This window comes from Acomys russatus, chromosome 24 (genome assembly GCF_903995435.1).
Source record: "Acomys russatus chromosome 24, mAcoRus1.1, whole genome shotgun sequence".
Taxonomy (NCBI): domain Eukaryota; kingdom Metazoa; phylum Chordata; class Mammalia; order Rodentia; family Muridae; genus Acomys; species Acomys russatus.
Genome location: NC_067160.1, coordinates 56,860,079 through 56,884,311, shown reverse-complemented (window position 1 = coordinate 56,884,311; position 24,233 = coordinate 56,860,079). Strand labels below are relative to the sequence as shown.

The 24,233-nt window shown below is 46.1% G+C and overlaps 1 protein-coding gene across 1 annotated transcript in view; it reads left to right on the top strand.

The window, feature by feature from the left end:
* Cacna1b (calcium voltage-gated channel subunit alpha1 B) overlaps window positions 1–24,233 on the top strand; it is a 174,103-nt gene that overhangs the window by 19,889 nt on the left and 129,981 nt on the right. The window contains exons 4-6 of the mRNA XM_051166217.1: window positions 13,545–13,636; window positions 15,505–15,657; window positions 16,987–17,177. Of these exons, the coding sequence (XP_051022174.1) occupies window positions 13,545–13,636; window positions 15,505–15,657; window positions 16,987–17,177 (436 nt within the window). The remainder of the gene's footprint in view (window positions 1–13,544; window positions 13,637–15,504; window positions 15,658–16,986; window positions 17,178–24,233) is intronic.

Sequence of the window (24,233 nt, the reverse complement as noted above, 5' to 3'; positions counted from 1 at the left end):
CCACACCCTGTAACAGGCAGGGACTGAGGGGTGCTGGGAGAACAGGGCACCTCAGCCGTTTGTTCCAGGGTTTGAGGCTCAACAGCAGGGCCTTTATGTTTAGAATCACCAATAGATCTCAGCAATGTCCTTCTTTTTGTTCTGGAACTGCCAGTTTTCATTTATTTATTTATGTGTGCCTGTACGTTATATGCTCCCTGTGTTCAGGCGCCCAAGGAGGCCAGAGGGGATCACTGGATTTCCTGGAGCAGAGCTACAGGCAGCTGTGAGCTTCAGGCAGCTGTGAGCTGCAGGCAGCTGTGAGCGAGCTGCAGGCAGCTGTGAGCGAGCTGCAGGCAGCTGTGAGCGAGCTGCAGGCAGCTGTGAGCGAGCTGCAGGCAGCTGTGAGCTTCAGGCAGCTGTGAGCGAGCTGCAGGCAGCTGTGAGCTACGGGAAGCTGTAAGCTTCAGGCAGCTGTAAGCTTCAGGCAGCTGTGAGCTTCAGGCAGCTGTGAGCGAGCTGCAGGCAGCTGTGAGCTTCAGGCAGCTGTGAGCTTCAGGCAGCTGTGAGCGAGCTGCAGGCAGCTGTGAGCTTCAGGCAGCTGTGAGCGAGCTGCAGGCAGCTGTGAGCGAGCTGCAGGCAGCTGTGAGCTTTAGGCAGCTGTGAGCTTCAGGCAGCTGTGAGCGAGCTGCAGGCAGCTGTGAGCTTCAGGCAGCTGTGAGCCACTTGGTGTGGGTGCTCCAGCTCTCTAGGAGAACAGCTAGTGCTCCTAACTGCTGGGCATTCCTTCACCCCCTCCAATGCTTTATTTACTTTTTATTTGTAGACAGTATACATTTTTGGCCACTGTTGTTAACCTCTTATACCAGTTGTTTCATTTGTTTTATTTAGACCGTATCTACTTGACCTAATATTGGTATGTTAGGACTTAAATCAGCTATTGAACTTTTTTGTTGTTGTTGTTGTTTGACTAAATTCTATTTTCTGCCTTTATATGTGCTACTTAGACATATTTTAAGATTCCATTTTGATTTATCTACAGTATTTTTTAATTACTTATTTATTTACTTTTTTATGTGTATGGGTGTTCTGCCTGCATGCATGTCTGTGTAGCATGTTCTTACAGTGCCTGCAGAATCTAGAAGAAGGCATCAGATCCCCCGGAACTAGAATTACAGACAGCTGTGAGCTGCCACGTGGTGCTAGGAGTCAAAGCAGGGTCCTCTGGAAGAGCAGCCAGTGCTCTTAGCCACTGACTCTCTCTAGCCGCCCTCCCACATACCCCAGACTCTGTGCCCCCAGGGATTTTTTCAGTATAGCAGCCCTGGCTGTCCTGGAACTCCCTCTGTAGACCAGGCTGGCCTCGAACTCAAGAATTCTGCCTGTCTCTGCCTCCCAAGTGCTGGGATTAAAAGGTGTGCCACCACCGCCCGGTTACTGCAGTATTTTTTAGTGTGTTTCATATATAGTTTTGTAGCGGTTTCTTAATGTGGTACATTGTGGATGCAAAACTTGCTCTAGGCTCCTGAGGATATCTTACTAGTTTACAGGAGGAGAAACCCTGCCGTAGTCTGCTTGTAATTGCCGCACTTCTTCTGAATGTATTTAGAACTACACCAAGGAAGCTGGCTTTTGTTCCAGCCATCAATTAATATTTCACAGACCTCAAAGGGAAAAGGGAATTGTATGTACTCTTCACTCATTTGATGGTGCCCTGATTTCTCCTTCATTCCTGAACAATGGTTTTGCAGCTGACAATTCTTTTCTTTTTTTAAAATATGTATTTATTTATTATGTATATAGCGCTCTGCCTGCATGTACACCTGCAGGCCAGAAGAGGGCATCAGATCTCATTCTAGATGGTTGTGAACCACCATGTGGCTGCTGGGAACTGAACTCAGGACCTCTGGAAGAGCAGCCAGTGCTCTTAACCTCTGAGCCATCTCTCCGGTCCCGGACAGTTCTTTTCTTTCAGCCTCTAACATGTGCCATTTCCTTCTGTCCTGCGTGGGCTTTGCGATGTGAAGGTCATGAATTGCTACCCATTACCATCAAGGTGTGTTTTTCTGTCTACTTTTAGGGCTTTGTGTCTTGAGTCTTCTGGAGGGCTCCCTTGTTGTGTTTTGTTTAGAATGTCTGTGAGTTGGTCCTGTTCAGAGTTTAGGCAGCGTCTTGAGTCTGCTGGTCTACGTGTCTTTCCTGGTGTTCAGACATTACACTGGTGAGTAGTTTCAGCCTGCTAAGCCCGAGGATTGTGAAGCTCCACGGTTTTTGAGGCAGTTTTGAAACAAGCTTTAATTAAATACTGGCCAGGACGATGGGCTCTGGCCAGGGCCACTCTGTGGCTCCCAGGACATAGCGACAAGCCATGTTTTGCAGAGGCATAAAGAGGCAAAACCTTGGGGCCACCGTATTTCCCATCAGGCCCAAGGGGCCTGCATGCACCCTGATGCATTTTCTGCTTACATGCATCCCACCTACATGTGACCCAGCGCATCACATGTATTTGGGTGAAATGGACTTGTTCAGGGGAGTGAAATCACGTGGCCCGTTATCGCCCATAAACAACAGCCTCCAGCATCTCAGCAAGTATCTGTCTTGGGACAAGGGATTCACAGGTTAGAGGCATATGTATTCCACGGCTCTCATAGGCACAGTAATTAAAGCTTGCAATGTAGCTTTGGCCCTCACGTTCCCACCTTGAGTTGTATCCTGAGTCAAATCCTTGCCTCTGTTATGGATACCTGCTTACACTGGGATGTGATAACCATCAGCTTGATGGTACCCAGACAGGACTTAGCTAGTTAAGGCTTGGTCATGCAAGAACCACAGTAATTAGCAGAAACAGCAGTGTGGGCAGCCCACAGTTAGCCTGCTGTTGGCTCCTACCAGGGGTCTCCTGGGCTTCGAGGGGAGCAGGGGCTTGTACTGCAGGAAAGACAGGGAACCCTGGATCTGCTCTTGTCCTCTTGCGGTGGGCATGGGACCTGGAGGCTGGGATAAAGCCAAAGCATCTTTGGAGGAGACTCAGAAAGTCTGTCTCCATGGAAACCACCAGCACCTGGAAAGCGAGTGACAAAGCAGTTCCTAGGTAATGCTGCCTCCGCTGCTGTGTCTGCTGCTGAGCAGCCTGCCTCCCAGGACCCGCCCTGGCCTAGAGAAGCTCCCTTTGCCCCAATGGGCCAGAGCCAAGGCATGCAATGCAGAAGGCTTTTCCAAGCAGCACATCCTGAGCTGTGGACCCCAGAGACCTCTTTGTGTCTTGTCTTACTGTGGTAGCTGGTCACAAGGACACGGTGTCTGATCCTGCCACTAGGTGCGGGTACAGCTGGGCACCCTGAGCTGTGTGTTATGGGAGTCTCACCACAGGCATGACCCTTCTCCATGACCTCTGACCTCGGTGTCAGGGATAAAAGACTAGCTATGCAGATAGTCCGGGCAAGCAGATAGACCAAAAATGACTTAAATTGCTGTTACTTAGACCTCTAGCGCTTGGTCACAGGAGCCTATGACTTTAAGTTCCTCCAGGCATGACTTGTTGAGCCCAGAGCATGGGTTTGGTAAGCGTGGAGAGGTATTGTTAGCTGTCTGGCCTAGTGGATGAACAGCTGCCTCAGTCTCAGCCTTTAGGAGGAGTGGCAGCCCACGAGAGATGGAGTTCCTTTTCCTCTAGACTTTCCCCCACTGCTTTATTGACCAAACTTAGATGTTTGGAAGTGTCAGAGGGCTGTCTGTAGCACTGCTGGGATGGCCTAGTCTTGCTGTCTTGTCCTATGTTGCTCCCTTGCAGGATCTTTATGTAATGGGAGCTTCATGGCAGAGCTGCTAGCTCTGCTCAGAGGACCCTCAGCCCTCATGCTGGCGATATAGAAGGCAGTGGCTCATGTTCTGAGAGATAGTCGGGAACTCAGCGAGCTTTGTATGTGCCTACTTGGCACAGACTATTGCAGACTCAGAACTGTCCTCATGGTTTGTGATGACTGTCCCCAGATAGCTCCAGAAGTGTACACACATAAGCTTGGGATTGCTGGGTGCCATGAGCTTTGCCGTCACCCCCACGCTTGGTACAGGTGCCCTGAGGAGCCAGCCCAGGTGGATGGGCCAGAGAGAAGCAGAAAGGGTATGCGTGGGGCAGGGCAAGGTAGCCACAGGTGTGTGGGGCCTGAGGACATCAGTTTTCTGTCACTCCTGGTGTTCCAGCTGCTATGGCTGGGCTCACAGGATGACAGCTGCAGATCTTGAGAGCAGCCCTCTGCGAGGCCCCAGATGCTGCTGCTGGTGGTATCGAGTTAGCCAGCTGCTTTGCCAACTCATGGTTTGTAGGTTTGTGGCCATGGACACCCAGCTGGGACTCGAGGTTTGAGTACTGTGGGGCTAGTTTCAGGGTGCCTTTGTTCCTGGAGGCGGGGCTTCTCAGTGTGGGTGCTGTAGATCACCAGGGGGACGAGCTTGTGTCTGTGTGAGTCCCTGTGCCTGCACATGTATCCACATGTCTCTCCATGTGTCCAGATGTCAGCCTTGTGTGTCCCTGTGTCCACGAGTGTACCCTTTGACTGGATTGTGTCCACCTGGCTCATCTGGGTGTGTTTCTGTGTTTCCATGTCCTTAGCATGCCTCTTGTTTTGCTGTAGCTGCGTGTGAAATGACTGCCCACAGTTGCAAGCTGTGTGGATGTGTGCACTGGGGTTTCATTTTGAGTCCCTGTACGTTTTATAAATGAGGCAAAAATTTGCACTTAACCTTTTTTTTTTTTTTGAGGCTTATAAGTATACATGTCACCTTCATCTTCTGTAGTGTATAATCACTGGTGCTCATATGCTCCTGGAGTTGTACACTTTGGTCTAATTGTAGACCATTTACCTCACTCTCTAAAGAAGTTCTGTGTCCACCAGCGAGTCTTACATGCCCCACCCCACTTGGTGCCACCGCTGCCAAGTGCATGTTTGTCATTTTTTTGTTTCTTCTGTGAAAGACTCACAGGACGCGACCCCTGTGTGTTATGGCTGTCTTTCAGGGAGGTGGGAGGCCTATCTGTTGTGTACTTGTATCAGCCTTCAACACTGTGTCCCATGCATACGTCCACACATGGCTGTCATCCGTAATGACCGCTCTGTGTTCTGAGTTGAGGTCATCGGCGAGTCTGTGACGACCAGCTTTGGCACCAGTACTTCATGACTCCACGTTGTTTGCACAGGCCAGGTTCCCAGAGCATGTAAACAAAGGCGTAAAGATTACAGCACCAGCGTTTTGCTAGGCTGTTTCCAAATGGCCTGCGTCAGTTTATGCGCCCTCCAGTCCTGTTACATATTTTAATGTCTAGTTAGCTGCCACTCAGCCTTCTGTTTTGAAAGCTTCTTAATTCATTCGTTGCGCGTCTGTACCCCATTACTCTTTAGTTTTCGGCTTCCGTTATGTACACATCACTGAACTGTGCTCCCTTTTATAAGTTTACTGTGGGTCTTTTGCCATTAGGCTTAGAAATTTCTGGGCCTTTTCACCGGAATCTATGGAACACGTATTATTGCCCAGGATTCGTGCTAAGACAGGTGAATAAAGAAGGGAGGCAGCTGGCTGTGAGCATCCAGCAGGCTGGTCACGGGTCTCAAGGCTGAGGACTTACAATATGGAAAGCACTCAAGAAACACTTGTTGACTGCAGAATGTGTGTTAGACCTGGCTGGTCTTGAACTCAACAGAGTGTTGTTTGCCCCCAAGTGCTGGGATTAAAGGTGTGTGCCACCACTCAGGGCACAGAGCTTTCTTCCTTGTCATTATTGCTATAAGTGGTTAGTTAGACAATCACCTTGACAATGTGTGGGGGTTTTTTTGTTTCTGTTTTGGCGGGGGTTTATCAGCAACTTTTAAAGGACAGTCTGGTTCTTTTCATTTCGGATGGCGAGGGCAGCAATAGACCACAGAAACGATTCTGTCCCAGTCCACCCCGGTGAGGTGGTGAGTCTAAGTGGGTTACTTACAAGTCCGGGCGACTTGATGGCAGCTCACCCGTGCCTGAAGAGGTGCCGTTTCCCCACTGCGATTGTGTCCGGGAGCTTCATAAACTCCCTCCTCCACGAGGGATTCTTAGCAGTTTCTGGGTTTTGTTTGTTTTGTTTTGGTTTTGGTTTTTTCGAGACAGGGTTTCTCTGTGTAGCCTTGGCTGTCCTGGACTTGCTTTGTAGACCAGGCTGGCCTCGAACTCACTCTGCCTCCTGAGTGATGGGACTAAGGAGCGTGCACCACCACGCCCCGCCAGTTTCTGTTTTTATAAGATTCTGCTGTGGCCGATTCCAGCTGCTCTGATTTTAAGGTAGCAACAGCCACATCACGCTGTTGAATGTGAAGAATCCACAGGAAGAATAATGTTTTTCTTCTCTGTATAAGTAAGATAGTAAATAAAACCAAAAACAACCACGTTAGAATTCTCATTACAAGGAGTATGGAGGGGATGCAAGCCTGTGAGCTAGTACGTGGGGAAGTGGGGGCAGTGGAGGCAGGAGGATCAAAAGTTCAGAGGCCTTGCCAGGTGGAGGTGGCATGCCATTAATCCCGGCACTCGGGAGGCAGAGTGAGCTCGAGGCCAGACTGGTCTACAAAGCCAGTCTAGGACAGCCAAGGCTAACAGAGAGACCCTGTCTTGAAAAAAAAAAAAAAAAAAGTTCACAGGCCTTTAGTTGTCTTTATTATGTTTCTTTCTGTGTCTCTGTCTGTCTGTCTGTCTCTTTCTTTGTGTGTGTCTGTCTCTCTCTCTGTTTCTCTTTTTGTGTGGGTATATATGTATGTGTTTATGTGTGTCTGTGTGTGAGCATATGTGTAAGTGTATATGTGATATGATGTGTGTGTGTGAGTGTGTGTGTGTGTGAGTATATTGTATAAGTGTGTGTGAGTGTGTCTAAGTGTATATATTAGTGTTCTCTAGAGCAGGGGTTCTCAACTTTCCTAATCCTGTGACCCTTTAATACAGCTCCTCATGTTGTGATGACCCCCAACCATAAAATTATTTCATTGCTACTTGAAAACTGTAACTTTGCTACTGTTATGAATCATAATGGTAATAGTATTTGTGTGCCGGACATTTGATGCGTGACTCCTGTGGGGGTCATGACCCACAGGTTGAGAACCACTGTTCTAGAGGAACAGAGCTGATAGGATGAATCTATGTGTCGAGAGAAAAGGGATTTATTAGATTGGCTTACATGCTGTGATCCAGCCAGGCCAACAATGACTGGCTAGTAACAGAAGGCCCAGCTATCCCGGAGTTGCTCAGTCCACGAGGCTGGGTGCCTCAGTGGGTCTGCAGTGTACGCTGGAATCCTGCCATAGGCCCCAACGCCGGTGAAGGATCAGACTTGCCAACGAGAGCGAGAGCGAGAGTGAGAGCAAGAGCGAGCACCAGCAGGAAAAGAGAGCAAGCAAGCGTCTTTTTTTGTGTGTCCTTGTTTAGGCTGCAAGCAGAAGGCATGGCCCAGACTAAAGGTGGATCTTTCCACCTCAAAAGATGTGGCTTAGAAGTGGATCTTCCCACATCGAATGCTGCAGTTAAGAACAAATTTCCCCATAGGTGTAGCTGCTTTAATAATTCCTCATGGAGTCAAGCTGGTGACTAAGAATAGAAGAAGTGTGTGCAGTTCTAAGTCTTCCTGGGGTTTTAGAGTGCTAAGTCCGCTACGGAAGCTGTCTCGGTACAACAGATGGAGTAGAAGATTCACCATTTGTGGGTTTTAGCTTAGTCCTGGGCGCCAGGCACAGGGCTGGGGAGGGGTTCTTGCTTAGATTAGACCCTGGGGTCTCGGAGCCTAAGAAAGGCTGTGATTTATCCACAGGACTGCTTATGGTATTTGGGTGCTGACCAAACCCAGGGCTGCATGCGTACTATGCAAGGACTCTGCCAGTTGAGGTGCATCTCATGCCCTCTTTTAAACACTTTCTATGTTAGTGTATGTGGGCCTACTTAATTTTGCACACTTGTCCAGTTTAACCATAGTGTGCGCATCCCTGACTGTTTCCCCCTTTGTGAAAGGCAGTAGGCTGTTTCTGCTTCTGACTTAGGAAGAGCTGCAGGACGTGCCTGCATAGGTTGTCTGTGTAGCTAGAAGTGGCTTCCTGCGTCACCGAGCTGCTCACTTGAACATTTCCTGGAACTAGCCAGGCGCTCTCTGAAATGACTCTGCAGGTTTTCTTTCCTCCAGCAGAGCTGTTGGGAGACACAGCGCCCGGCTTAACATAGCCTGCTCAGCTTGGGTGTGAACTTCCCTGCCTGCCAATGCCTCCGAATAGCTTTTTTTCTTCTTGTGATTTTTTTTTTTATTTCTCTGGTATGCATATTATAATTTTTCGCGTGAATTTGTAGGAATTTATTTTTCCTCACTGTTTTAACTGTTTTCTGCTACACGCATTGGAATTGCTCCCTCGCCCCCTCTTTGTCGTGTTGGTGGTTGGGCACATGCTAGGCAAGTACCCTGCCACAAAGTTACACCCCCGGCTCTCTTCTCGCTTTTAATTTTGTGACAGGGTCTCATGAAGCTGTGCATGCTCTCCTCGAACTCACTCTGTAGGCCAGGATGGCCTAGAACATCGGCTCTTCATGCCTCGGCTGTCCAAATAGCTGAAGCTACAGGTGTGTGTATTTAGGTGAAGGGAAAAATATATTTTTCATTTTCTTCCCCCCCCCCCCCACTTCGAGACAGGGTTTCTCTGTGTAGCCTTGGTTATCCTGGACTCACTTTTTACACCAGGCTGGACTCTTAAAGGTCCGCCTGCCTCTGCCTCCCAGAGTGCTGGGATTAAAGGCGTGCACTACCACTGCCCGGCTACATTTTTCATTTTCTTGATAGTATTCTTTGTGGGATTGTAGTAAGACTTTTCAGTTATTATTTTGTAGGTTGTGATTTCTGTGGTCATTGACATGCTGCAGCGTCTAATACCAGGTGTTCAGAATTTTTCTATATATGGCTATCTTGCGTGCTTATATGTCTGTGTGCCACAGGTGCAGATGCACACGGTGCCTGTAGAGGCCAGAAGAGGTCAGCAGATGCTTTGGGACTAGAGTCAGGGGTGATTGTATGCGGCCATGTGGATGCTGGGACTCAAGCCCAGGCCCCCTGCTGCAGCAGCAGTGCTCCTCAGCTCTTTGCTCTACTCCATTCTATTCTTTCTTTTTAAAAAGATTTATTTATTTATTTTGTGTGTGTGTGTGTGTGTGTGTGTGTGTGTGTGTGTGTGTGTGTGTTTCTTCAGGTATATATGTACCATATATATGTGTGTGCCCTATCTCAAAGTGGCCAGAGGAAGGGGTTGGATCCCCTCCAATATATGACATTTGCATATGATAATGAGCCACCAATAGATAGATACTGGGAATAAAACCTGGATCTCTACAAGAGCAATAAGTGCTTTTAATGACAGAGCCATCTCTTTGTCCCCAGCTGTTCTCAAGTGTCTCCCAAGATTCCCGTCCTGGGGCAGTCTGGTCCCCTGGCAAGGGGAAAAATGAGACCAGCAAACAGCCTAAGGGGATTAAAAACATTGCGCCTTTGAGAACAGTTAGGAGCTAAGCCAGTTCCAACGGAGGTTAGCGTTGCTTATCCCGTGGTGTACGGATGCCAGCTAAGGTGGCACTGGGAAGCTGGAAGCTTCATCTATGGAGACCTCTGTCCAGAACGCTAAGGTGAAAACTCTAGCGGTGTTAGTGGTTTGTTTTGGCTGGATGTTCTACGCAGCCTATTTGATGACCTCACCTGTGTGCTGCGTGCTCTTCTACCTTTGCTTGCTGCCTACTTAGGAAACTGGTTTGTATGGGATGCTCTCTGCACAAACAGCTGAGCCTGCATTAGTTTACCCCTAGGACAATAGGATGACTTTCCTGTATCCATATACTTTGGCGTGCTGGTTCTTTTCTTTCTTTTTTTCTTTTTTTTCTTTCTTTTTTTTTTTTTTTTTTTTTTTTTTTTGTGGTTTTTCAAGACTTGGTCTCTTTGTGTAGCCTTGGCTATCCTGGAACTCACTTTGTAGACCAGGCTGACCTCGAACTCAAGTGATCCGCCTGGCATGCGCCACCACGCCCAGCTGGTGTGGCCAGTTTCTTCTTGTCATTTGTCATACAATACTTTTAGTCTTTCTCTGTAATTTCTTCATGAATCATTGAATATTCAGGAGCATGTTGTTTAATTTCATGTGTTTTTTTTTTATGGTTTTCATAGTTGATGATTCTAATTTTCTTCCACCGTGGTTTGAAAATATACATGATATGATTTTGATGGATAAAAGTATGGTCTCTCCTAGAAGATGTTTTATGTAATGAGAAAAATGTATATTGTGAAGCTGTGGCGTGACATGTTCTGTAACTATGGTACGCCCACTTGTTCTAAACTTTCTTTAATTGATGTTTCTTTGCTGGTTTTCTGTATGGATGATCTGCCCGTGGGTAAGGTGGGATTTTTGAGACCTTCAGCTGTATTAGAGTGGAGCCTATCTCTCTCAAATGCTTGCTTGGTTGAGTGCTGGCTTCGTATATGTCTGCCACTGTTGTACTCTGTTGCTGTTTGTCCTTTCATCGCTGTACAATCATTGTCTTTGTCTTTCTCCTGCTCATGAAGTTAATTGCAGGCAATTACTCTTTTCTTATGAAGAGAGTTTCTTGAAGTCAACATATAGTTGGGCCTTTTTTTTTTTTTTTTTTTGAGACAGGGTTTCTTTGTGTAGCCCTGGATGTCCTGGACTCACTTTGTAGACCAGGCTGGCCTGCCTCTGCCCCCCAAGGGATTAAAGACGTGCGCCACCACACCCGGCTAGTTGGGCTTCTTTTCAGATTCATTTAGCCAGTCTATTCAGGGATTGACTTAAGGACTGATACGCGACTCCTGTCGTATTGGTGGATCCCATCGTGCTAATGTTCTCTTCCTATCTTGTCTGTATATCTTCTCGACACTTCTGTGTTTCATGATGTCTGTTTTCACTTCTAGATAAAGGATGCCTTAGTGCTTTATCACAGGGCTGGGCTTGTTTGAGACAGACTTTATCTCTTCACTTCTGGAGGCAGGCTCTGTTGGGTACAGTATCTGTAGCTCATATTTTCCCTTTTAGCACTCTGATTGTATCCTGTCATCTCTCTGCCTCCAAGGTTTGCCCCGAGAAATCTGCTATAATGGAGTCCTTTCTACGGGATTGTAGGACTCCCTTAGGGTCTTTAACCTTTGTGCCTTGGAGAGAGTATTTTTGGATTGAGTTTCATTAGGCCAATGGCTTCATCAACTCAGATGTCCTGTCTCTCCCAAGTAGGAAAAGTTTCAGCTATTATTTTGCTAAATACACTTTTTGTGCTTTTTGTACCTCACTCCCTGAAACTCCCACACACACATTTTTGTTTGCTTAGTCGTGTCCTCTAGGCCCCAGGAACTTTGGTCACGTCTTTCATCCTTTTCATCTGATTGAGTTAGCCAAAAATACCTGTCTTCAAGGTCGGACCGTTTAACTTCTATCTAACCTAGTGCCTGTTGGACTGGGCATGGCTTCCTGGAGGTGCTGGAAGCCAGTGTCTCTGTGGTGTCCTATCAAAGGCAGGACCACCATCTGGCTGGTCCTGAGCCGGGCTTGGGTACTGGGCGTTGCTTCTGGGCGGCTGACCAGAGCAGGATGTGTGGTAGGGTTGCTGTCTGGCTGGCTGTGGGGCTAGCTGAGCTATGTGACGCGCCACAGAGCTGCATGCTGCTCTTGTCAGAGGGAGGAGCCAGCTACTGCCTGGCTGCTTGTCAGCTCAGATCAGCGTGTGTGGCTGTCCTGTGCTATGGAGCGCCTGCCCTTTCTGTGCCGGATGGCCTGACTCTGAGAGTGGGGGTTACATGAGTTTAGATGCCAAGTCTCTGTCTTTCTTCTGAGTCAGTGCTTTGAGCAGCTCTTCTGTTGTGGTGAAATAAAAAGCATGGGCTAGTGAATATCTATTATTAAGCTATAGTGTTATGACGGTGATACGATCAACCTGCTTTTATAATCAATAATGACACAGACACCTGCTGTATTTTAGAATGCGCCTTTACCTGGGGTGAGGCAGATATTACCTCCTACACTGTCCTCCAGTGACTCCCTGTCTCAGTCCCATTCCATCTGCTTCCAGTAGTTTCTATCTGGGCTGCCTCCTATCCACAATCCCAAAATACTTGCTAAGGTTTGGCCATCTTTCGTTCCATGAGGAACTTCAAAATTCCTCCTCTGGGCCCACATGGCTTTTTTCCTATCTCATGGCGATTCTCCATCTTCCTCCCCTGGTCTTTCCTCCCAAGATCCTCTCTGTCTTCAAAGCCCTCAAACCTTAGCCACACCTATCTAAATTTGCCTGCCCAGGTGTGTCAGCTTTTTATTGGTCAGACAGGAATATGTTTTTAGGTAAGTTTACACAGCAATATTTGGGGTACATAGACATGTGCTAGTCGGGGCAGCAATTAGATCTCAGGAGCTAGTAATTAACACCAGATTACGTTTTGTTAGACCGACCCGGGGCCCCCCCCCCCCCATATGCTCGGAAGTGATGTTGCAGTCATTTCTGTGCACGTGATGGAATGAAGGTAGCGTCTCAGGAGTGAAGATCACCATGGCAACTGTGCCGGGGTCAGATGTATTCAAGCAGTGAGTGGGCCTGGCTTCAAGCTGATAAGGAGCTACGTCACCTTAAGTCCCTGGGTGACGTGGAATTTGTGCAGTGTGGCGGCCTACTCAGGCAATAGGAACATGTGAGCTCAGTGTTTGGGGCTGCGGGAGTCTTCTGTGCAGTCACTTGCCACAGAACAAGTTGGTTTGGATGAAGATGAGGGCAGGGTGCATTACTTTCCTCCTGATGGCATGCCATGGGTTTTTAGGCTTAGTTAGTAATAATAAAATATCTGTCTTCACGATCATAAAATGTCGCGAGCTTATGGCTGGTCAGTCACTCTAGTCAGAAGGACAGTTTTCCCTGAGCTTTCTACTGTTGACCCCTGGGATCCAGGTGGCAGGAAGAGAGGAACAGACACGCGTCATTATGTTTTATTTACCTTTCGTTGCTGTGATGAAAAACCATGACCAAAACATCTGACGGAAGCATGAATTCGGCTTATGTTCCAGCCTCCTTGCTGACGTCACCCCATGATGATGTTCTCCTGAGTCTTCTGAATCCACCTTCCGGTCCCTGTTCTAGAAAAGTATGAGGAAGGGCAGTGGGAGGCGTGGCTCAGGCGCCCTTCAGGACCCCGTCCACCGCCGCCACACTGCCGTCTGTTCTGAGGGAGGAGGAAGTGCAGTGAGGGTTGATGTGGGAGTATGTGGTTCAGGCCTGGGCTCAGCTGGAGTAAGAGTCGCTACCAGCCTGGTGGTTAAGAGTCCGCTCAGATGGCGTCTTCGAGCTAGAGGGCTAGCACACAGATAAACCCCTTGTCAGCATTCTGTCAGGACCCAGTTCTGTCCCTCTTGCCTGGCCCTGGGCTGCCCTGGGCTGTGGTTAGATGGTAGGGGCACAGGAAGGAATGTGCTGCTGGAGTGAGTGCTGCTTCTGCATAGACTCAGCCTGGAAACTCTTACATCCTTCCTCCTTCTTCTTGCTAGGATTCTTGCCACAGCCGGAACCGACTTCGACCTGCGCACCCTGAGGGCTGTGCGTGTGCTGAGACCCCTGAAGCTGGTGTCTGGGATTCCAAGTAAGTAAGTCTAAGACAATTATCAGACTCAACATAATTCTTCCACCCTCATCAAAGCCGTGGCTACTAAGTATTGGGGGTGTTTTGAACGCTTTGGGGGAGGGTGGTGTTGGGTTGTGAACCCAGTGCTTTGTGTATACTAAACATATACTCTCCCGCTGAACTGCATGCACCCTTACCCTGCCTGAGCTTTCTGCTTTTGACATCAGGAGAAGAGGAACAGGCATGTATCAGTTAACTTTTGCTGCTGTGATAAATACCACGCCCAAAAAAGCAGCTTACAAAAGAGTTTTATCTTCAGCAGGGCAGGGTGGCACATGCCTTTAATCCCAGCACTTGGGAGGCAGAGGCAAGTGAATTTCTGTGAGTTCGAGGCCAGCCTGGTCTTCCAAGCGAACCCAGGGCAGCCAGGACTATACAGAAAAACTCCCCTCTCCCCGCTCCCTCCACTCCAAAAAAGAGTCTATTTTTCATTTATGGTACCAGAGGGTTAGAGTCCATCATGGCGAAGGCGGCCATAGCAGCAAGGGGTAGGGCCAGGAAGTCAAAAGATCGCATCTCAGTGATATAGGAAGCAGAGGAAGAAAACTGGAAGTGGGGCCCAGGGGTATACAGTTTGTCCCCGTCCTCAGTGATGTACTTCCTCCAGGAAGGCTTTGTGTCCCAAAGTTCCACGACCTTACCAAACAGGGCCACAGAAGCTGGGGGCCACATATTCAAATGCCTGCGCTCATGGGGAGCGTTTCTGGTCAGAGCGCTGCAGGGCTCTGTTCAGCTCATTCTTTGCACACCCCGCAGGGTGGCCCTGTTATTTTTCCTGACTCGCATTTCTACCTCTTGACTTCATTTTCTGGGATTAAAGAACAGGTTAGAGACCAAGCAAGGTGGGAGAGTCCGGGAATGTCCAAGGCTGCAGAGGGCAAACTTGTCTTAGCCTCAGAGAGACTGGTACTGAGATGGCCACCACGGTATATTTCTGGGTTGTCACTCAGGGAGTCAAATATGGACAAGAGGATAGTCAGGGGCCTTAGTGAGCCTGAGGGACACAGGCCGTTCCTTATGGCTAGTCCCTTAGCCCAGTCCAGGAGAGATTTGGCTTTCAGCTTACCACGGGCCTGGTTGGGCAGTGTTGTGTTGTCCTGAGACCAGTCCAAGAAAACCATTGAGTGGCCTCCTGTTCTGTTCAGTGCAGGCAAGGGGTGAGTTCTGTGTCTAAGAGGCCAAGAGGCAAGAGTGATGGATTAAGGCTATAACCTCCTTGTCTAGTTTCTCTGCCCTAGGCCAGTGACAAGCCCTTCTGGTTCTGGATGATGCCCTTGTTTTCCTGAGGAGATGGACCTACTAGGAATCTCTATACTTACTTATTATGTATATAGTGCTCTGCCTGCATGTACACCTGCAGGCCAGAAGAGGGCATCAGATCACATTACAGATGGTTGTGAGCCGCCATGTGGTTGCTGGGAATTGAACTCAGGACCTCTGGAAGAGCAGACAGTGTGCTCTTAACCTCTGAGCCAAATCTCCAGCCCTGGAATCTCTGTACTTATTTCCCCAGGATCTCTTGCTCCTTATTCCCAGGATTCCCTGGTCTTTCCCTTTTAGGGAGCTTCTTTTTCCTCTGTGTATTTCATTCCCTTTTCAGACTCTGAATTCTCCTTTGTCTTTCTCGCCTGTGCCCAATTCCCCACCCTAGCCTCATCTCCTAGAGTCAGTCCCTTGTCTTCTGTCTGCCCCCACCTTCAGATGCTGCTCACCCACTTTTCCCCTGAGCCCCTTGTCCTCTGCCGCAGAGGACTGTTTTGCCCGCACGGGCATCCGCTCTGCGTTCTCTCTGCCCTCTGACCCCGCCTGCCGTCCTCTGCTCGCAGGCCTGCAGGTGGTGCTCAAGTCCATCATGAAGGCCATGGTGCCCCTGCTGCAGATCGGGCTGCTGCTCTTCTTCGCCATCCTCATGTTCGCCATCATTGGCCTCGAGTTCTATATGGGAAAATTCCATAAGGCCTGCTTCCCCAACAGCACAGGTGAGTCTCTCGGGGTGCTTTGCACTCAAAGGAGGACCCCAGATATATTTACCTGCCCGTGAGACAGGCACTTGTTCCAGTGCCAGAGGGGCTTCTTAGCCTCCAGACCCGGGAGGTGGAACTTATAGTAGCTTGATAAATAGAGATAAGTAAACATCACTAGATATTTACTTTTGACACTAGAAAAACCTCTCTCTGTGAAGGGAACAAAAGCATTTAATACAGAATAGCTTGGGGCGTGCTCTGCAGAAGATCCCAGGGATTGAACGGAGATCTGAGCAGGTGAGGACAACTGTCTTACCAGACAGACAGAGCACTCGGATTCCAGGGACAGTAAGTGCACACGTGCAGAGTGGAAGGACACTGAGGTAGAGGACATTGTTTGGTTTCAGGGCCATGGTCAGGGACTTGAGCCTCGTAAGGGAAGTAGGAAGGCTGGAGGGCTCTGGACGAGGGGCGGCATCTTCTGGCCCTCCTGGCGCAGCAGGGAGGCAGAAGCAGAGGCAAACTGAGCGGGAGGAGATCTTAGTCCAGGAGAGATGATGGCAGCCAGCTCTGGATGGTCAGAGAGCGTGGCTTGGAGTGGGTCACGTGCTTATTTTGGGTGTATTGCTACAGATGAGGCCACAGGATGTTTTGAGGGATGAAGCATAATTAAAGCAGAGAATCATTTCTTTTAGATGTGTTAGATGTAGAAAACGCTCCTGCTAAAATTTAAATCATTCATCACTAGAAAAAACTTTTCTTAAACCGGAAATAAGTTATTTTGTCAAATTCTCTAAAAATCCCTGCAAATATCAAACATCATGGTAAATTCAGAGCTTTCCCTTTAAAGAAGAAAACAAAAGTCACAGACAGTCGCTTCTAGTCTGGTAGTTACTGCAGAGGCCTGAGAGAAGGAAATGAAAACTTTTGTCAAGAATTACAAAGGAGGAAACAGAACTGTCACTGTGCACAGCGAAGGCAGCTGGCCACAAACACTCAAATGGTGGTATGTTTGAAGGCCTTAATCAAGCAATCTGGAGAAAGAGAAATAAATGGAATAATCATCTGTCAAGCTTATCATTTATCAGCTTTCTCCCTCTTCCCCAGGCTGGGAGAAAGCAGAGGAGTCCGGGGAGGGAGGGAGGGAGGGAGGAAGGGATTGTGAGCATGGTCGTGGGCAGGCTGCAGGAAGGGAGAAGTGGGTGGGGAGCTCACTGGCTCAGGTGGAGGCAGTTGTAAGGTTAGTGAGAGGCCAGAGCAGACGCAGGTGTGATAAAGGGGGGGGGGGGTGATGGAGACAGAGGCAGCAGAGGCTTCATGTTTGCTTTGCTCTCCTCCCCACAGATACAGAGCCTGTGGGTGACTTTCCCTGTGGCAAGGAGCCCCCAGCCCGGCAGTGTGAGGGCGACACTGAATGCCGGGAGTACTGGCCAGGACCCAACTTTGGCATCACCAACTTTGACAACATCCTGTTTGCCATCTTGACGGTGTTCCAGTGTATCACCATGGAGGGCTGGACCGACATCCTCTACAATGTGAGTTGCATCTTGGTCCTATGCCTGGCGGCAAGGTCTGGAGCTCTCAGGATGGCGAGCTGGGTGGGGGTGGGGGGGGGGGGGGGTGGGGTGGGGGTGTGTGCCTCTTAGGGACACTTCAGACTGGCAGTGCTTGCCCAGACCCTTACCCAGGTATTTCATCCAGATCCTGGGTCACTTTCAGCACACACACTCCTCCTGCAGTCTTCTATTATGAAGAGGAAACTGAGGCTGTTACATAGATTGGAAGCGGTGATGCATAGAAGGTGCTGCTGTTGCTCTTGGTGACAGCAACTGATGCTGTGAGCCTGCTACATGTTCAGCCTATCAGGACGTAGCATGCCACACCTCTGTTGACTTGACCATGACCCAAGGCAGCTACCTACCATAAGGGAAAGCATTTACCTGGGGGCTTGCTTACAGTTTCAGAGGCTTGGTCCATTATCAGCATGGCAGCAGGCAGGCAGCTCCTGGATGGAGCAGTAGATGAGAGCGAGGCCCTGCTCTAGGCGGAGAGAGATACCCCAGGATTGGCACGGGCTTTTGAACCCTCAAAGCTCACTCCCAGTGGCACACTTCCTCCAACAAGGCCACATCTCCTAATCTTTTTGAACGGTGGCACTTCCGGGTGACCAAATCTGTGAAGCTGTGTGGCCATTCTCACTCAAACCATGATGAGAGAGTCCGGGATAAGGCCTTGGGGTGCTGGTGACCCATTTAATTAGTCTCCTCGTATACCCAAGGTGTTTTTTTTTTTTTTTTTTTTTTTTTTTTGTGGTTCTACAACCAACTCTAGCAAATCTCAGTCTTTTTGTGGGAAGACCACCCCGGTACCTCCCCACCCTGCCCCAGAGTCTTGTGAGCCATCAGCTAGGAGGCAGGGACAAGGAAGAGTGAGCCGTGAGCTTTGGAAGTAGAGGATGATGATGAAGGTGCATTGGGTCCAGGCGCCTGGGAGCTGGGGCTGGTGGGCCCTCGGTTTTGGACAGAGTAGGGATTTGGAGAGTGGGGCATGAGCTGCTGTCATTTGCACTTGAGGGCGATGCATCCTCATGGCCCTGGAGCCCTGTTTCACCTTCCACGCACTCTAGCTGCTGTGTCCGAGCCTGCCCTGTGGGTTCACAGAAACCCAGGTGATCTCAGGACCAGGCGTTCAGTAGGCGCTTAGTAAAGGCTTGCTGGACTGTCACACTTGAGCAGGAAAGTGAAGAGTTAAAGGAAAACCAGCTGAGAGTCTAAACAAAAATGCAACTTGGAGAACTGATATCATCTGGAAGACTGATACAGAGACTGAATACAGGGACAGATGCGGGGACACGAACTCTTTCTTTTCTTTTCTTTTTTCTTTTTTTTTTTAACCAACCATAGAGCAATTTCCACAAAGACAGATCCTAAAAGCATCTTCACACTGGCCACTGTTGTTTTTCTGAAAGAAAATCCCAACCATTCAATTTTACCAATGAAGACTCAGGAGCCAGCTACAGAGGCAGAGAAAGCACTTAGCTCACACCCCAAAGGAAAAAGCCAAAAACTAAAAGCCGAAGGCCAAAAGCTTGCCAGCTCACCCAACATCCCAGGAGGAAAAGCCAAAGAGCCCCCCCCCCCCCTTGATGCTGTCTTAAATACTCTTCTCTCAAAGTCCCTCCTTTCTCCATCATCCCTGTCAGCTGGCTTCTTGCTCCGCCTCTTGACCTAGGTTAACTTTATTACATCCTTTGCACATAAAGCTCTTGGATTAAAGGTGTGTGCTAGGGCTGAGCCACACCAGAATCACCTGTAACAATAAACAGAGTTCTTGTATTAAGGGTGTGCAATGTTAGGGCTGAACCACACCAAACAAGAAAAAGGGTTTTACAGTTCACAATCTCCGGTTCACAATGGGGTCACATATCCTGCAATATTTCCCCCTTTTTGTCTAAATAAAAGACTCTTTCTCTAACACCAATAAACTATATACTATCTGGTAAAAAAATACATTCATAATTTCCAGTCCATTAGTATTTGGCAACCTTGGGAAAAGTGTTCTACTATCTATCCTATCTTGGTGAGTCCAAAGTTCCGTACCTGAACCACTTTGTATCTAAACTTGCATTACCAGTCAAACAGAACAAAACATATTCTTAGACTTAAAACATCTTATTAAATCATAAACAAATTAAGCTTGATTGTAAGTCTATAACTATTTAGTCTTCAACCCCATCAGAGACCTGAGAGGGATAAATATTACCTGAATAAACAGGAATCACAAACAGCTTCCAAAACTGTAGAAATGACAGAGACTGCTGGCTGCCTGCACAGTCACCCCAGATTTCTCTATAAAGTTGGAGCATCATCTTCAGCCTTCTGGCTCAGAAGATCTGACAGACTTTTCTGTGAAGCAGGCATTATGAAGGACCTGCCTACCTTGTTCTTGCCAAGCTGCGCAGTCGACTTTTCTGCATCTAGTTTGTCTAGTATTCTATTTACAGTGGAAGCAAGGACATTTTCTTGCCCAGTGCCTAGCTTGCCATATATGAAGCCATCTCCAAAAGGAGATTTTTTTTTTTTTTTTTTTTTTGGTGCTCATCATCTTTGAAGCTGAAAGGGTGCTGCCAGGAGCTGACATGCCTCATTGTCAAAAAGTTCTCAAATTAATAAAACATCTTTACCTGTCATATCCTGTATATCTCTGAGGTTTTTGAAGACCACCTACCTATCTCTGGAATATCTGAATTACCTGATTCTAGCTATATATAGACTGATTGGCTTAGAAAACACCTGTGATTAACTAGACTAGTACTTAACAAAACCACAAGTTCAACTATTAATTTACATTTATTAATTATCCAAACTAGTTTGTGACAGTAGCTTTCAAAAATACTAGAACTTCACATTGCATTTTTAAGAATTACATAGGTACAATACCTTAACAAGAGTTGATACATAGTATATTGTAACTAAAATATACTTAAATTTGTATCAATGTACAAAAGATTTATATCAGAGTAACCAATTATAACCTTAATCTTTTATCAGTATACAAAGATCTATAAAAGTAGATTCAATAATCAACCCCTTTTTCCTATTGTTCCCGTATTGTCCCTATATCACCCCTTTTTGTCTAAATAAAAAAGGAAAGATTTTTAACTTTAATACAGTATTTACAAAAATGAATTAATTTCTGCTAACCTTTCTACAGGGTCCAGCTTGGTTGTATTTAGCAATTTTAAGATTAAATATTTTTGATTTTAAAGTTCTGTAAAATGTTTGCTTTAATGTCATATTAACTCAGCAATTTGAATGTCCTAAGCAGTCTGTAGTTGGCAGCTGATCTCTGAGTGGCCTTTGTCAGCTCAGTGGCAGTCCTGGCCAGGTAGAACCTAACAGTTAACGCAAAGGTGTCCATTCTGTGCACAGAACCGGGCAGCAGAAGAAGCACTGAGCAGTGTTTTCCAGTGGTTGGTTTTACAAAATCCAGGCGTATGCACCGCTGGGGGCCCCATCATCTTGGAAACCTAAAGGTTACTGCTAAGAGTGGTAGAAAACCTAAACATTTTAAATGCTGTATTCAGCAGATCTCAGAAAAGTTTTAGGACCAAAATCTACCAAGTACACCCAAAGTACATAAACTCTGTCCCTAGTTATGTGCATCAGGCTCAAACCAGGAAACACATACAGGAAGTTAGATGAAGCTTCTAGAGTTAGTTAGTACTCTGACTACTAGTATCATGACAGAAAGTTTATATATACACAGTAATCTTAGAGATTTTGAGATAATATTTATACCTTAAGAAAAGTTTTAGAGTCAAATGAAAACCAAAGGGTTGTGAGATCAGTGGCAGTAGTCCCTTATTTTTTGTTTTTCTCTGTCCCATACCAGGTGGCTCTTCTGATATGAGACAGAGATTTCTGGATTTCCCTTTAACAAGCATGCATGGTTTAGAGAAGGAGAGAGCCATGCTCCAATCTCAAAGCCAGTTTTCATTTTTAATCGAATTGGGGCCACATAAAGATTATTTGCCACATATGCTGTAGAGGGCAGAAGAGACAAGATAGAGGTGGGCAATACCACTGGGCCAATTTACTTCTTTCTTTTTCTTCCTTCCTTCTTTTCTTTCTTTCTTTCTATTTGGTTTTTCGAGACAGGGTTTCTCTGTGTAGCCTTGGCTGTCCTGGACTCGCTTTGTAGACCAGGCTGGCCTTGAACTCACAATGATCCTCCTGTCTCTGCCTCCCCAGGGCTGGGATTAAAGGTGTGCGCCACCACCACAGCCCGGCTTACTCCTTTTCTTGTGACATTTTCTCTTGATGATTTGTCCTTTTTCTTCAGATGTTTCATTTGTCCAATGGTCTCTGGATTCCTTTAATGGTGTTTTTATTCCTCTAGAAAGATAAAAACAAAACCCTGCTCCAACCCTAACTCTGGGAGGGTTCCTTTTTTGGTGGGTTATATCTTTCTTGGGGCAAACTGTTTACTGGCAATAGAAAAAGTAGCTCTCAATTGAACATTTTTAAAAAGTTGTTTTTGAAAATTTGAAAATAAATATAACTTTAAATTATTCACTTTTAGGTCACAAAGGACTTTGAATTTCAGCCTGCCTTTTGCAAGTATCTTTTAAGCTTACTCATTATAATTCTTAGATGCCTGCCTCTAACTCTCAAGTGTTGGGTTAAAGGTGGGAACTCTCACCAGTCCCACTCATTGTAACCCTAGAATTTAAAAGACACCTAACTTAAAGAGATCTGCCCGTCTCTGCTAGCACTAATGGCGTGGGCTACCACTACCCTGCTCACATGTTATCTTAGCTCCAGATTATTCCACCTCTTAGAGATTTAGAAAATGAGATGAAAATGTAGTAACCCTTGGAAGTTACTTAAACCATTTTAAATCTCTTAACTGTGGTTTTAATACCAAATGATAAAACTATCCTTTTTATTTAAGAAGAAAACTTTAATTTGATATGTTAGTTTGAACTGAATGACCAAGCTGTCTGATGAACTATCATCTCTCTTTGTTCAGGAGCGCTCTCCTGTTCAATTCTAATCTTTACCAATTTTGATGGTATCCACAGCTTTTCTTCTCCTGTGGAAACAAAGGCAAAGCCTCTTCCCCTGTGTAACACACATCCTGGTTTCCATTCTGAGGTCAACACATGTTTAAAATATACAGGCTGATTTACTTCAGCAGTTTTTTTTTTTTTCTATTTCTACTGTCTCTCTTCAGCTGTTGCTCCTTTCGTATAGTATTAAAAAAATTAAAGTTAATAAAGCACTGTGCAGTCTATTTGTGGGAGGTCTTTATTACCCATTTCTGTTTATTAAACATATCTTTCAAAGTGCAGTTAGATCTTTCTATAATTGCTTGTCCTGTAGGACTGTGTGGTATACCTGTAATACGCTTTGTGTTGTAATATGCAAAAAGAATACCTTTTCATTTTACTGGAGACATATGCTGGAACATGGTCAGTTTTAATTTGTACAGGTATCCTCATAATGGCCACAACCTCTAATAAATGTGTAATTACAGAATCAGCCTTTTCAGAACTTAAAGCTGTTGTCCACTGAAGTCTTGAATAGGTATCTATGGTATGGTGCACATATATTAGTTTTCCAAGCTCTGCAAAATGAGGACATTCTTTGCCAAATTTCATTTCTTTGGGTACCTTTTGGGTTACTTCCTGTAGGTAATAGAATTCTGTTAAACAAAGAACAAGTAGAACATTGCCTTATAACTTTCTTGGCTTGCTGTGAAGTGAAAGAAAACTCTTTTTCAAACCTTTGCTGTTAACATGGTGTTTCTTATGAAATTCTGAGGCTTGTAGCACATTTCATCATTAATCATTAATCATTAATGTGTGCTAGAGGGTCTGGTAGACTTGTACGGGATCTAATATTTGTTATATACTCCGGATGATTTCTATTTCTAATTACTTGTTGTAGTTGAATGAATTGTGAAGTTAATTCTGAGTCATCCAAAATAAATTCAGCAGTTTCAATATGTAAAACAACTCTTTGTGCATATTGAGAGTCAGTAACTATATTAAGAGATTCATTAAAATCACTTAATACCATAAGAATGGTACACAACTCTGATTTTTGAACTGAATCATAAGGACTCTGAGCCACTTTACTTATTTTTCTTGACTTATAATCTGCCTTTCTTGATTTATTTGCATCAGTATAGAGTGTGGGTGCTCCAGAACCTGGTGTCTCTTTTTACTATATGAGGGAGAATCCAATTAGTTCTTTTTATATATGGAAGTCTCTTGGTTTTGGGATATTTGTTGTTAATCTACCCCCTTGCCCTAAATTAGTGCAAACACTTTGCCAGTGTTCATTGTCTGCTCATAATGAGGCAATTTCAGCATTACTAAAGGATACTACAATTTCTGCTGTGTCTATTCCTTCTAATTGAGGAAGTCTCACTTTCCCTTTTGGAATCAATTCAGAAATCTTTTTCTACATAGGTCTTTAATTTTTTTTTTTTTACTCTGTTTGTGTGCTAAAAATATCCATTCTAAGATCCATTCTCTCTGCATAAGAATTCCTGTGGGAGAATATGAGTAGAAGGCAAGATAACCAACACACAATCGAACTTAGGATCCACGCATCCACATGTGGGTCTTGTAATTTCTTTTCTACAAGAGCCAATTCTCTCTTAGCCTGAGCTAACAGTTTTCTTGGACTACTTAAGTCTTTTTCTCCTTGTAAGGTATGAAATGAATTACTAGCTCTTGAGTGATTAATCCGATTATGGGATGTAGCCAGTTAATACCTCTAGCAAATTTTGAAAATCATTAAGAGTTTGTAATTAATCTCTCCTGATCTGTACTTTCTGTGGTCATATTTTCTGTAAACCTATCTTGTATCCTAGATAATTGATAATATCTCCTCTTTGTATTTTTTCAGGAGCAATATATAATCCCCAGCAAGGCAAAATTCTCTTTACTTCATCAACCACTTTTTCTAAAGTATCTGCATCTGAATCAGCCAGTAAGATATCCATATAATGCTAAATTTTAGATTGAGGAAACTGTTTGTGAATTATTTCTAATGGCTGCTGTATAAAATATTGGC